This window comes from Bubalus bubalis, chromosome 10 (assembly GCF_019923935.1).
Source record: "Bubalus bubalis isolate 160015118507 breed Murrah chromosome 10, NDDB_SH_1, whole genome shotgun sequence".
Classification (NCBI taxonomy): domain Eukaryota; kingdom Metazoa; phylum Chordata; class Mammalia; order Artiodactyla; family Bovidae; genus Bubalus; species Bubalus bubalis.
The window spans coordinates 77995991-78011376 of record NC_059166.1 but is presented as its reverse complement, the minus strand read 5'-3'; the positions used below and the strand labels follow the sequence as shown (position 1 = coordinate 78011376).

General features: G+C 41.0%; 1 protein-coding gene and 1 non-coding gene across 5 annotated transcripts in view; one reads left to right on the top strand and one right to left on the bottom strand.

Moving 5' to 3' along the window:
- The window catches only part of RNF217 (ring finger protein 217), a 128442-nt gene that overhangs the window by 39553 nt on the left and 73503 nt on the right, over nt 1-15386 (bottom strand). For 3 of the 4 annotated variants that reach the window (XM_025294792.3, XM_025294793.3, XM_025294794.3), the window contains exon 2: nt 12470-12703. The exons of the other annotated variant lie outside the window; for it this stretch is intronic. In XM_025294792.3, the coding sequence (XP_025150577.3) occupies nt 12470-12703 (234 nt within the window). The remainder of the gene's footprint in view (nt 1-12469; nt 12704-15386) is intronic. 4 annotated transcript variants of the gene reach the window in all.
- Nucleotides 6424-6495, top strand: TRNAG-GCC. The gene has a single exon. It is a non-coding gene; the product is annotated as a tRNA-Gly (tRNA).

Below are 15386 nucleotides of genomic sequence, written 5' to 3'. Positions count from 1 at the left end.
CAGACACTATAATGGCTCAAGGATCTTTATGACTGATGCTGAACTATCTTATCTACAGCTCTCTAATGAAGACAATTAGAAATATATGGTTCTCCTAAGGTACCAGAATGATAAGGAATCAGGTATTTGGTGTCCACCCCAGGATTCTGGCTTCCAACATCACATGATAAACAACTAAGTTTCACTGCAGAACCTGCTGCCAGACAACAAAGACTTGGCAGCAAACTATGAAAGGAATTTTGCACCAAGTTCTCAAGTGAAGATAAATAACTTAAATTCAGACCCGCCTGCTTACTGTCTCTCACTGAAAACAGGAAAATAACTATTGCCTTACTTTGGATTCCCTCATAGCTCAGTTGGTAAAGAATCTGCCTGCAATGCAGGAAACCCTGGTTCGATCCCTGGGATGGAAAGATCCCCTAGAGAAGGAAAAAGCTACCCACTCCAGTATTCTGGCCTGGAGAATTCCATGGACTAGAGTCCATGGGGTCACAAAGAGTGACACGACTGAGCGACTTTCACTTCGCTTAGTTTGGATTAAAATAATACAAGGACTAACAGGCAATCTCAACCACCTTGTTATTCAAAGACTGCGCCTAAATTGTTTAAAGACTGACTTTTTCGTTTGACGATGACTTATTCACTCCAACCTTCAGTTCAGTTCAGTCGCTCAGTCCTGTCTGACTCTTTGCGACCCCATGAATCACAGCACGCCAGGCCTCCCTGTCCATCACCAACTCCCGGAGTTCACTCAAACTCATGTCCATCGAGTCAGTGATGCCATCCAGCCGTCTCATCCTCTGTCGTCCCCTTCTCCTCCTGCCCCCAATCCCTCCCAGCATCAGGGTCTTCCTTAACCATACTCAAAGTTGGACTCATACGAAACACCTGTAGACATTAACACTGTATCTTCCTCCATATGAAATGCCATCCCATAATCACAGACTTCCCACATGGAGTGCCTGCCTTCTGAGTAATTATATTCACATACAGGTTACCGTGCTGTATCCATGCTATTCAGAGTGTAGTGCAGTATCACCTGGGAGCTTGTTGCCGACAAAAATTCATGTCTCGCCCCAGATCTACTAAACCACAGCCTGTGGTTTCACAAGGTCCCCACGTTAAAGTTTGAGAAGCACAGCTCTGTAGGACTGACCCCATCGCAGTGGCCACACCTGATCACACCAGGAATGAGTCCCTAAGCTAAAAGCAGGGGTCTGCTTGATGGCAAGCAACCTATGAGGCTGCTGGCAGGAGCTTTGTGCAGAGCATGCTCCTTGGTGAACAGGGATTAGCCAAGACAGATTTTTTTTTTCTTGAGGAGCAAAACAGGGATACATACACAAGTACTCTACCTTTGCTATATAGGCAAAGACAGAGAAAAGCTGAGTGACCACAGCACAGACCACTGGAGAAGGGAACAACAGACATCCATTTCTAGTAACACAACTGAGGGGCTCTCATGCTCCCAGAGCTAGGGTCCAGTTCTCCATGAGGCCCGCATGGGTGGCAGCTGAGACTGTTTTCTTGCCCTTCCTATTTCCCTGCAGCTTTATACTAAAATTCATTACATGATGGAGCTTAAGAGAGAGCATAGCCCTGCTTCTCGTAACTGGAAAAAGTCCAATGAACACAATCTATTGAAACCTTTACTAGATCAAATGCTACTTGCTTCAGGAGTCTTCCCTATTTCTCCCAACCAGTTTCGGTATCTTGTAGAATTTACATTAGACATGTAGCTGTCTAATCTCCCTAACAGGCTACAAATTCACAGAGGGCAAAGGCTGACTTCTCATTCATTCTGTATTTCCTGAGTTAAGTAACACAGAACTTCTGGCACATGGTAGGCACTTGAGTAAGTTCTTTGTAAAATGAATGATTTTGCACAGAGCAAGTATGGCACATTGGCTAACATCACATGAATTCCAAGAAAAACCAACATGTCTAATCTACAACCAGTGGCTGAGATGGTATTACTGCATCTTAGATTACCAGATGATGTTTACTAAATATTATATCCACATGACATTTTACAAAACATCATGATTAATGTGTGACTCTTCTACAACAGGCAAGGCTACAAGTTTCAAAAGTAAAAGTTATCAGAGATAGGAATCTTCATTAACTTGTTCCATAATCCATGAAATATAAAAGAACCTTATATTATATTTTTTACTTTTGAATTTCCTTAGCTTTTCTAGAATCCTGGGCTACAATGACGCTCTGAGGACAAATTAAACCAACCCACTTGTTGTAAGCAAACTGTATTTTCTCTTAACAGTTTGTCATGCCAATAAAGAAATAACCCACAAAATAAATACAAAATTAAAAACCAAAGAACATCCTAGAAAAGTTTTTTGTCCATGAAATACTATACAGTCCTATATACATAATTATTTTAAGTAAATCATAAAATCCTTACTTATCAAACTCAAAATATTAGACAACATCCATGTATAAATGTGGCATGGCCAATATGAATTAACTTGGTTTTCCAAGAAGAATTTGCTTTATTATTAACAGAACTTCAGATTAAAAGAAATAATAATAAAACACTCCAAAATTCATTTTCCATCCAACAAATACTTACCAAGCACCTTCAAATAACAGATACTGAGTGCATTAATTTTAGACATATCAGAAAGAATGGAATATTATCCTCAAAAAAATTACTGAATGCAGAAAAATATCAACCTAAAAAGCTATAAAATCATGTGACAACTACTGGAGTGGAAGCCTGACAAGTGAGAGCCATGGGAAAACTGCCTCAAGGAAGGGCCAAAGGGCAGAAGTCAGAAAGAATAAGGCCTTGAAAGACGAGTGGGGTGTCACTGGGAAAAGTCATGGGATCACAGTGCAGGCAGAGAGCCCAACCTGAGTTGTCATCGAGGCCTGAGCAAAGAGTGCACTGGGGAAACAGCAGGTGCTCGTGTGGAACCCAAAAAGGAGAACCACTTTATCTGGGTCAGCCCTGAATCTCACCAACGAGTCCAAGTAACAGAGTTCAATCAACCTTACATTAAGGTTCCTATACTCCTGACATACTGTGGTCCAGAAACTTCTCAGATGAACCATATACAACTTACGGATGTCAGACTAGAGCGTCCAAAAGAAACTAATCAATATATATGTAAACAATTGCAACATCTCATAATTATAAAAGTCCCTTCAGTCATGTCTGACTCTTTGTGACCCCATGGACCATAGCCTGCCAGGCTCCTCTGTCCATGGGATTCTCCAGACAAGAATACTGGAGCGGGTGGCCATACCCTTCTCCAGGGGATCTCCCCAAGCCAGGGATTGAATCCACAACTCTTGAGTCTCCTGTATTTGCAGGCCTGTTCTTTACCAATAGTGAAAAAGTTCCATAACAGCTTAAAGTGGTTTTCTCAAAGAGGAGATTGTGAGGAGGTGCTGAATATTACAGAGAGGAGAAAAGAAGTCTCCAACGCATGGCTTTAAATGCTTTCAAGGAAGCACAATCCGCTCCCTTTTAAGATTAAATCTAACAGCAGGGGTGGCAGTGGGGGAAGGGTCTCCACATGGGAAGATGACTTGACTTCTTGCTTTGATTTTTAATCCCTCAGATCTTACCTGCTACTTGGGATTCTCACCCTGAATGCAGTGCCAATAATACATAGCTCCATGAGGCACTGCTCCTTGAACATGGTCCAAACGTGGCCAAGTGACCCTTCCCTAAATTTCTCACAGTATAGCTTAAACTAAACTGGAAAATGAAAGGGAAACTTTCCTAAAGGTTGGGGACCAAATAAGGACAAAAATGCAGAATAACACGTGACAAGACAACCTAAATGGAGATGGTATTTATTCATATAAATCACATCTACCTCCTATTGGTTTCCAGGCTTCTTTTACATAAGCAACACACAAATTTATTGCACAATAGGTGGAGCTAATGGTAAAGAACCTGCCTACCAATGCAGGCAGACATAACAGACTGGGGTTCGATCCCTGGGTTGGGAAGATCCCCTGGAGGAGGGTATAGCAACTCACTCCAGTATCCTTGCCTGGAAAAATCCTACAGACAGAGGAGCCTGATGGGCTATCGTCCTAAGGTCACAAAGAATCGGACACAGCTGAAGTGACTTAGCACGCATGTACACACATTCACTTCAATACTAACTTCTGTTTTTAACTGAGAGGCAAGCTTTTCTAGGACAGGATATTGGAACTTGGGAATAGGGATTCTGTCCTTTGAAGAGAGTCCTTCCTCCTTTCTTTGAGAATCACTGTTCTATACTAATCCGTCTTGCCTGGAAACATCTTTAAGCATTTATAGACTCTTCCTCTAAACCTAGAAAGCAAGACCCAGTGGAGTATCTGAGTCTATGAGGACCCACCTCTTCATAGATGAATACGAAGTCCTGGAAGATTCTGCTCCAATTTGTATAAACCCAAACTCCCTAGCCATGGCAGGATGACATCATCCAGTTTTCAAAAGGACACCCTGCTCGGAAGACAACACAAAAGACTAACCTCTCACAGAGATACCAGCGGAAGCAACAAGAGGACCATCTAAGTAGAGAGTGTACATGAGAAAATGGGAGTTTTCTCTGTGACCAACAGGTGAAGCAGGAGAAAGAGATCTCAGCCTGAAGGTAACAATGAATCTTTCAAAACGGAAGGAATGATTCTATAACTAGCAGGCTCCCTGACAATGGAAGTCTTCAGTGTCTGAATGGTCACTTGGTAGGCATTTTGTAGAGAGGATTTATGCACATGTAGACTAATGCATGGGATTCCATTTCAGCAAAGGCCCCTGTCTCTGGGATCTTATGTCTGATGACCTGAGGTGGAGCTATACAGGGTGGCTCAGATGGTAAAGAATTACCTGCAATGTAGGCAACCTGGGTTTGATCCCTGGATGGGGAAAATCCCATGGAGAAGGGAATGGCTACCCACTCCAGTATTCTTGCCTGGAGAATTCCATGGACAGAAGAGACTCGTGGGCTACAGTCCATGGGGTCACAAAGAATCAGACATGACTGAATGACTAACACTTTTACACTTTCACACACAGACTAATGCATGGGGTTCCCTTATAGCAAAGGCTACCAGCCTCTGGGATCTAAATTCTGATGACTTGAGGTGGAGTTGCACATAAAATGTAATGCCATTGAAACACCCACCTCTCCCTGGTCCATGGAAAAATTGTCTTCCACAAAATCAGTCCCCGGTGCCAAAAAGGTTGGGGACCACTGCCTTACAGTTCTGAATGGGTAAATATGGCAAGGTAGGAATACAGAATCAGAGAAGGCAATGGCACCCCACTCCAGCACTCTTGCCTGGAAAATCCCATGGACAGAGGAGCCTGGTAGGCTGCAGTCCATGGCGTCACTGCTAGTCGGACACGACTGAGCGACTTCACTTTCACTTTTCACTTTCATGCATTGGAGAAGGAAATGGCAATCCACTCCAGTGTTCTTGCCTGGAGAATCCCAGGGACGGGGGAGCCTGGTGGGCTGCCGTCTCTGGGGTCGCACAGAGTTGGACATGACTGAAGCAACTTAGCAGTAGCAGAAGCAGAAATACAGAATAAAGTAGGTGAGAAATGTACAGTCCTAACATCTTACAGAACATTTTACAATGAACACCAGACTTGGCTTACCCACTATTCAGCAGGTCATCAAAAAGAAATGTTTCTTCACTTGCCTCTTGTGCTAAAAATCCAAGGGGTGATATGATAAAGTGAAAAAAAACAAACAGTTCTCAATCCTATGGCAGGTCAATTCACAGGAGCCATGACCCTCTAATATTAAAATTATTGTAGTTTTTTTTTCTTTTTTAAGGTCAGATGTAGGCTAGAATTTCAAATGAATTTCAATATTTGGCTTTTGTTGTTAGAAGTTTCATGCACAAGGAAAGGCTCTGTAAAATACTATGGCTAATTTATGCATCAAGAAAGGAAACAAAGAACAATTTCAGCAAAGCACCTCATTAGAAACTACAGGTACAAATGCATTCTAATAAAATTATTAGGTCTTGCATTGTAATTGAGCATGACACATTTTTTCAGTGGACACATACATAACACACTCTGTTTATGATGGCTTTCCTGTTTTAAAACATTTAGTTGACTTACAATATTGTATTAATTTCAGGTGTACAGCAAAGTGATTCAGTTATACGTATACATCTGTTCTTCTTAAGGGATTTCCCAGTTAATGCTAGTGGTAAAGGACCCACCTGCCAACGTAGGAGACACAGGAGAGACAGGTTTGATCCCTGTCTACTGGGTTGCAAAGATTCGGACACAACTGAAGTGACTGAGCACACACACGTTCTTCTTCAGATTCTTTTATCATTTAGGTTATTCCAGAATATTAAGTAGAGTTCCCTATGCTATACAGTAGGTCCTTGTTGATTATCTACTTTATATATAGTAGTGTGTCTATACCAGCTTCCCTGATGGCTCAGATGGTAAAGCATCTGCCTGCCATGCAGGAGACCCGGGTTCGATCCCTGGGTTGGGAAGATCCTCTGGAGAAGGAAAAGACAACCCACTCCAGTAGTCCTGCCTGGAAAATCCCATGGTCAGAGGAGCCTGATAGGTTACAGTCCATGGGGTCACAAAGAGTCGGACACAACTGAGCGACTTCACTCACTCAGTGTGTCTACGTTACTCCCAACCTCCTAACTGATCCCTCCCCACAAATGGCTTCTTCAAACCAGAATCAAGAATGCCGTCTTTATCCCCCTCACAAAGCTATGCTAGCAACAATCATCTAAGAAACTACACTTGTTTTCTCTCAGCTCCTGACATTCATGATGCATTACTGCCAAGAGAATTCAGTGTCATGAGCTAAGCTGATCTTGCCAGGCTGATGATGCACAAGCTGACTCTCAATTTGTAAACACTGTCAACTTAAAGTGATGGTGTCGAGGGAAAACTGAGGAGCAGAGCAGCACTAACTGCACCTCCACGGGAAAGCTGTAAACATTTTTACAGATGGAAAAAAAAATTCTCAGACTGTCTTTACTAGAAGGAAGCTTAAGCACATTTTATTGACTTTTTAATCTATGTATATATATATATGAAAATTGTTTATCAGAAGTATGACTGAAGAGGTGCAGGTGGATTTGAACAAAAGACTGGCAGGTCCCTAGAAGCAGAAGTAGTAGGAAGTTATTGCCACTCCTAGGGCCAAAGAGACAAGGGATGAATTTTCTGGAGCCTAGTGAGCATTAGAAAAATGGGATGGGGCAGGGGAGCACCCTCTAGAAGGAAGCCACAGTCATGGAGGGACACAGCTCTGCTAAAGCTTTGCACTGAAGTAGGAAGGGAATGGGCCTTCCCTAGTGGCTCCATTGGTAAAGAATCCACCTACAATGCAGGAGACTTGTCTGCATTGCAGGAGATTCAGGTTCGATCCCTGAGTTAGAAAGATCCTCTGGAGAAGGAAAAGGCAACCCACTCCAGTATTCTTGCCTGGGAAATCCCATGGACAGAATAATGCATGTACTATGCTCTCTTTCCACTCTCTCCTTCCCTGCCAATGCCAACCCTTGGCTGAACCCAAACGGAAATTGAGATGCTAAGGAAGCATGGAGAAGCAGTCCAAAAGATGCCAAAGAGGCATCTTTCTGGAGTATAGGACAGGTCATTGGAGACTGAATAACAGACACAGGAAGAAAGTAAGTTGGGTAGTACCAGAATTCCAGCCTTTCACTTACGCATATTTTAAAGTCTATCAGTTAGGAGCAACAGACCCATTGACTTGATTACATTCGTAAAGACCTTAGAAAAGTTCTCTCTCACATGAAGAAATAATGTATCTGTGCAGTTTTATAAACTGTGACTTCTAACCAGAAGATTTATAGTTACAAGAGGGAAAGTAATGCATAAGACAAAAGGTAAGAACACAGAGGGAGTTTCCCCAGGATGTTTTATTGGCTTTTTTCACCTTATGATGAGTCAAAGCACCATTCTAAGAATTATCAAGGTTCAGCTTAATATTTGTGGGAAGAAGAGTGGGGATGACGGTGAGTTTTGCCTCAAGGAAACCATAAAAAGGATTATTTCCAACATGTTCCCTTGTTGATTTATGCATGTTCTTCAACTTACTCCAAATAATGTGAAAAGGAGAATCATTACTTGGTCTACACTTGGAAATAAGAAGGAAACCCAGAATTGCCCGTACCTCAGTAAAACTCCTAGGAGTAAAATAAGTATATTTAAATTATTTGCAATCCTCTATTCTTTCCCATGAGAAACTAACTTTTCCTACCTCCCAAACATACAGTTTTCATTTCTGTGAATTCAGTGACCTCCTCCTCTTCCCAAATATTAATGATTTCCATCAGATCACTCCTAGCATTAGATCCAAGCCTCCTGGACATCTCTTTTCATGCTCCAAAGGTTCTTTAAACTCAAAGAACTTAAAGTCTGTTTTATCCCCCTTTCACTTTGACCATCCGTCACCCAATCTTTTATTCCACCTCTATTCTTTCTGACTCCTCCATCGCCTCCCTAATAACCCAGAGTTGTTCATTCTGCTGACTTTTCCTAATAATGATAATAAGCATACTAATTCTAGCATGTGTTGAGCACTTAGGCTATATCAGACATGGTGCTATGCACTTTATATGTGCGATCTTATTTAATCCTTATTACACTCTTATAACAGGTATTATTTCTACCACCAGTAAAAGATGCAGAAACTGTTCTTAGGGTTACAGAGCTAGCATATGGCAGGCTGAGAATTTAAATCTGGTTTGAAGCCTGTGCTCTGACCCATCTTTTCCAGCATAGCAAATTCAACATTTCAAGGTTTCGCTTAATGCATTTGCCCTTTAATGAAGCTTTCCCAACCTCTCCTGCCCTTTCATCTCCTATGCACTCAGCATTTTCCACCCACATTTATTACAGTACACATTATTATTTATGCACTGGCCCATTGATTAGTTCCTTCATGAAATGTATTTTGAGAGAATACTCTATCAGAGTGCTTGACACAGGTTATCAGCAGTAAGCAAGTCTGGACCTGGTCTCCTAGAGACCAGTGGGAGAGACTTTAAGCAAATAACCACACAAACACACCATAAAATCCCAGATGATAATTACCATGGAGAAAACCTTCAGGTGCTGGTGATGTGCCTGTCTCCAGGCGTCACCTGAGCACATTACAGCCCAGGCATTTAAATTTTCTCCAAGCTAACTAGTTCTCTGTATTAACATGCATTTGGAGCCGCATTAATGAATTATAGAAACTGTTTAGGTTAGAAATTAGATTTCTAAATGGCAAGTGAAATCAATCTCATAGAAGTGGAATGGTAAAACTTCTTGGCCTCATGAGTTTCAGGGGTGAGAAGACAAATGCTAGGAATGAGAAAGACTGGATTTGTCCACAGGCAAGGTTGTCTCAACGTAAGTTTCTCAATTCAGGAATGTGCTTGTTCTATTTCATATAATAATAATTTTGTGGAGTTCAGAACATAATGAAAAGCTCTATTTACTGAACTGCTGCCAAAAGATGTTGAGTGAGGGCCTGGAAAGATAAGCTGGAAAGATAAGATTCTTAAGGAATTCTTGTTCCTGCTTGTTGATATAGTCTGTTTATCCTTTTTCCATCTGCAGAGTACAAAAAACTTACAAAAAGCTATTTAAATGGAATATTCAAATATGATATAACATGTGTGATATACTAAAAGTATATGCGTGCATACTCAATTGTGTCTGACTCTTTGTGACCCCACAGACTATAGCCCACCAGGCTCCTCTATCCATGGAATTTTCCAGGCAAGAATGCTGGAGTGGGTTGCCATTTCCTACTCCAAGTGATTTTCCCGACCCGATCAAATCTGTCTCCTGCAATGGCAGGTGGATTCTTTACCACTGAGCCATCTGGGAATCCACTAAAAGTATTTCCTGGCATAAAATAGCTATAATATTTTGAAGCAATTTTAACCTTAGATGTTAAGTGCCTCTGAACTGACAGCAGAAACTACAATCAATCCTCAAAGAATGACATTTTGGATCAGGATATTATTAATATGACTTGACTCAGAAAGAATATTGAAATATCTATTCTAAGGGTTTCATCAATATATGCAAAACACAATATAGACTCTAAGGAATAGTATGAAGAGATTTTACATTGCTCAAACATGTGAGATATTAGCAGTAAACTTTTCTCTGTTTCTGTTGCCTCATGACTCAATTTATTGCATTCAAGTACTTGAATTCACTACTCTTAAAATTATGACAAAGTATACCAATTTGGATACTGTTATTAGGAAAATTGAATTTTAAAAAATTCAGTCAACCTAACAAATAACCACTGGTTAATCCCAAAAAATGGGATCAGTTTAGGGTGCCATACTGTAATCATGAATGTCACAGTTCCTTTGCTAGAGCATCCATATCTGTGTTCTCTTTACTCATACGATCCAGACAGGTATGGGCATGTAAATCAGGTAGTTAATGCAAATGTGAGAACCTGGAGTTTAATGATGAAAATGCCATGTGAACACTGTGGGTGGTGCTGGCTTAGTCACTAAGTCGTGTCTGACTCTTGAGACCTCATGGACTGTAGCCCCGCAGCCTCTTTTATCCATTGGATTTCCCAGGCAAGAATTCTGGAGTGGGTTGCCATTTCCTTCTCCGTATAAAACACTGTACTAAGTGGTAAAAAATCACTGCTTCAGAAATTATTTGAATTATCCCTAGAACTCTGTAGAGTACAGAACAGGGGGATTATTTACCACTTCTGTTATAGATCATCTCTTCTATAAAATTAATTAAGAAAAACAATAATAACCATCCCTCAAATCTGTACTAGCTTTATTTTTCTTGAGCTGCTTAATAAAATAAATATAAAAAATATAAAATATAAAAAAATAAGTTTTACTTTATTTTGAGATTTTCATCTCTCACCTATTACCAAGACTTTTAACTGCTTCCTGATCAACAAGATTTAGTTTGTATTTACTTCTGCTTCACTTATTGCCAAGGTTCCCAGTTCTGCTGCCTATTAGAGCCACTTGGTGAGGTTCAAAAATTTGGAAGACAGTTGTTTGGGAGGGTTTAGGGACTGAGAACTGGTGTGCCTGACCCCAGAAGATTCCAATGTACAGTCAGGGCAGTGGAGCAAGGGTTGCTCCTGCTGTTGTTGCTGTGTTCCCTGCCTTCAGTCTTGCCCTCTTCTGATATCTTCCGTATGCTGCCAGAACGACCTTTCTGTAATGCCAGCAGACTTAAATTCAAGCCTGAGTTACAGGGTAAAAGACTCAACATGATCTGCTCTTAAATACCTGAGCTGCTGTCTGTTCTTATTCTCTTTCCACTAGTTCTACCAAGCACTTACTTTCAGCAAGCCTGCCTCCGCCTCTGGGCCTGGCACTTACTCCTCCCTTGCTCTGAAATGATCTCCCCTGTTTATCTGCCTGGAGAACCGCATCTTCTCCAGGAAGCCTTTCCTGACATGCCAGCCCCTCTCTTCTGTCGGTGTTCTCAAAGCACAAGTCTACTGGGTTTCACGTTTTTGTTTTATGACTACTCATATTATTTTTTTAAGTTTTCACTGGAGGAGAGTTGTGTTAGTTTATACCGTACAGCAAAGTGAATCAGCTGTACATACACATACATCCCCTCCTTTTTTGGATTTCCTTCCCATCTAGGTCATCACAGAGCATGGAATAAACTTCTCTGTGCTACACAGTAGGTTCACATTAGTTACCTATTTTGTACATATGCTAATCCCAATCTCCCAATGCATCCCATCCCCACCTTTCCCCCTTATGACACTCATACTGCACTATCATTTTAGAACATATGACTCTCTCACCTTCATTAGACATCTTTTGAGCAAGGACTATGTCACGTTTACCACTGAATCCCCCAAACTTAGCACACTGCCCAGCATATACTGGCATTTTGTATTTGCTGAATAAATGAATAAATAGTATATTACACTATTTTACTTATTACAGACAGATTCACATTGGGTCCACTGAAAAACATCTCAGACGGTAAAGCATCTGCCTGCAATGCAGGAGACCTGGGTTTGATCCCTGGGTCGGGAAGATCCCCTGGAGAAGAGAATGGCAACCCACCCCAGTATTCTTGCCTAGAAAATTCCATGGATGGAGGAGTCTGGCAGGCTCCAGTCCATGGGGTCACAAAGAGTCGGACACGACTGAGCAACTAACACACATTTATTTAATATTTAGTAACAGCAGTGATAATTACTTTAAAAATTAGTCTTTTAATCTGGCTATGAGTGAATTTTAAACAGGTTAAAGCCAAAGGAGAACTTTAATTAAATCCTCACGAGTACTCTATTAGCGGCATCCCCAAACCACACATTTTTCAGAATTACAGCCGTTGTACACTCACCTTGGACTCCGATAGGGGAAGGAAGCCCACTTAATGCCTAACACAAGTTGGCCTAACTTGGCTGCTCTCTTTATGTGACATCTAACCCACAACTCTGGTGAACATGCTTACTTTGTATTTGCTTTCTGATCTGGAAGGGGTGGGAATATGTCCTTTTTTCTTGAAGGTTGTAAAGTGCTTGCACTGAGGACATGGCTTGGTGCTGGCATCAATACGGCCAAGTTCCAAGAAGTACTTGTATTTGATGGAGTCTTCATGTGTCAGGTTATAGACAACCATTGTTTCTTCCAGGAATTCAAAGCACTCAGTGATAGGGCATTTGATTTCCACTTGGCCAAGCTGTACCTGTGTTAAAGAACAAATGGGAGAGAAAGAAAAGGCCCTGGTTATTACATTTCTCTTCTTTTTGCATATGGTAATGCTGATTTCATAATTATAGCAAAGGATTATCTGTCACTTTTCATGATTCCGTAGCATAATAAATGATAATCACTTTGGTACCTGTCAGGTGATATCAAATAATTACTATATAATGTCTCCAAAATGACTGACAGGGCATTTAAGCATTCTCTATCATTAAATATAATGATTATCAAATATGAGAACTGGAATGGGCCTACATCACAGGCTCACCTGGGAAGCAAATTATCATTCAATCCTCTGCAACCTGCAGGATGAGACAGCATTCAGACAACGAGCCAAATAAAAGAACAGCTTGGATGAAAAGCTGTTTCAGATTTTTCAACCTTACTACAAAGTTCCTGCCAGGCTCCTCTGTCCACAGGATTTCCCAGGCAAGAATCCTGGAGTGGGTTGCCATTTCCTTCTCCAGGGATATTGATTCCAGACCCAGGGATCAATAGCCACCAGGTGGCATAGCCTTACTCAGCACTAGACTTAGGGCACATTTAACTTTAAGACCAGAAGAAAATAGGATTTTACTTATATATGCAACATCCAGTAGTCTAAAAATTATTGCTAAAAAGAAAAAACCCTTTCCCCTGACTTTCCCAGGTAAAGAACATATAACTGTTCCCATGTCATGAGAATCATATGCACAAGTAAGAAAATTAAACCAATCATAAAACTGTAAAAAAAAATCCCTCTGAGATCTGGCTGCTTCTGAAGTAATTTATAAAATGAACTCCTTCAAAGAACTACAGAGTTAGATTAGGAGAGGGGAGAGGGAATGTACTGGAATGACACATTTACTATTTATTTGATAGAGAACTCAAGAAATGGCTAGCATTAAAAATTACAGTATAAAATTCAAGTACAAAGTGTGGACACAATTAAGTTTCAAAGGATTAAAAAAAAAAAACTACTTTTTAAGGATGACTTGGGCTTGTTTTCCATAAATAGTAACAAAAACCCTTTACAGTCCTGGCATTATAGTCTCTTTTTGCCCATCTTAGGGTAGCAAAGGGAGGCAGTGAAAGCTCTAAATGGAAAACAACCCCAAACTATTTCTTTCTCACTTGGTGAACTTGACATTTTGAGAAGGTGAAACTCATTGACCTTAATGAGAAAAGCCCAGGATTAAGATGGAGAGAGGAATGCGAAAAAGTCACCAGATCTGAGGAAAGAAAACATCTATAATGAGCAATTAACAAAGACCCTAAGTTCATAGGAACTTTGACCTTTGCTGTTTATCTCGAGGAAAGGTAGGTTAAGAAGCTACACTCTATAGGATGCCTGGGAACGACATATTTAATACCAGTAAAGAACATAAGCCAGATTGATAATGAAAAAAATCTAACTTTGGATAAGCCACCTTATTAGTACTGACCTGTTGAAATATAAGTTTCCATATCATCTTATGCTGCTGCTGCTAAGTCAGTTCAGTCGTGTCTGACTGTGCGACCCCATAGACGGCCTCCTACCAGGCTCCTCTGTCCCTGGGATTCTCCAGGCAAGAACACTGGAGTGGGTTGTCATTTCCTTCTCCAATGCATGAAAGTGAAAAGGGAAAGTGACGTCGCTCAGTGGTGTCCGACTCTTAGCGACCTCATGGACTGCAGCCTACCGGGCTCCCCCGTACATGGGATTTTCCAGGCAAGAGTACTGGAGTGGGGTGCCATTGCCTTCTCCGTCATCTTATGCTACTATTGTATAAAGATGGTCCAGAGATGCTTTTCAAGTATTGGCCCAAAGCAATGTTTTCTACTTTTTTGATGAGTCTGCTTATAGTTACAATCAGATCTTATTATTATACTTGTTAGTTATTACAACCCAAATTATGCTTTATATTAAATTATTTTAAGTTATAGCTGAAGTCAGAGGCTGTGCAGATAAACTGGGATCTGAACAAGAGGGCAGAGTATGAAGCCACCTTAGGAGTCTGAGGTAGACACCTATGAAAATTGAAAACTTCTGTTTTCTGCATGTGAAAAGACAATTTCTTTTCATTCTACACAGAAGAGTTCACTTGGTACATCTCAAGTGACTCCTGCTTACTGGGGAGCCACATATCTGCGGGAGTAAGAGCTGGAATATTTTACTCCCAGGTCAATGTTTAACCTCCCCTCCCTTGCCTCTAAGTTTATTTAAGTAAATAAATAGTAACAATGGAAGTAGTAATTCCACAGCCACCCAGGTAGTCAGGTCTTAAAGAAATAGAATGCAGTACAGGGACTAGACAATCCAAGCAGCTCAAGGGAGTGGGTCCTCTTGTTCCCGTCAGCAGCAGGTGTTCATATCACACTGCGACACCTACTGTCTGATGTCCAAACAAAGCCTCGTCTTCTTCATGCTTCTCAAATATCTGCCTCCAAGTCTATTCCATTCCCAAAGAACCGTTTCCTTTTGCTTCGCACCCTCTGCATTTTGCCTACTTCATACCTTCTCTTCTCTCTGAAAGCTCCAAAATCTCTACCCTGCTACACTGAGCCAAATTATCTCATATTTTATTAAACAGAAGCAATATGATAATGTCCCATTACCCTCCCACTACCAACTCTCCAATGCCTGTCCCCATCTTTTCTGTCTTCCCTCCTTTTTTTTTTGTATTCTTCCCTTTTTATTAGCC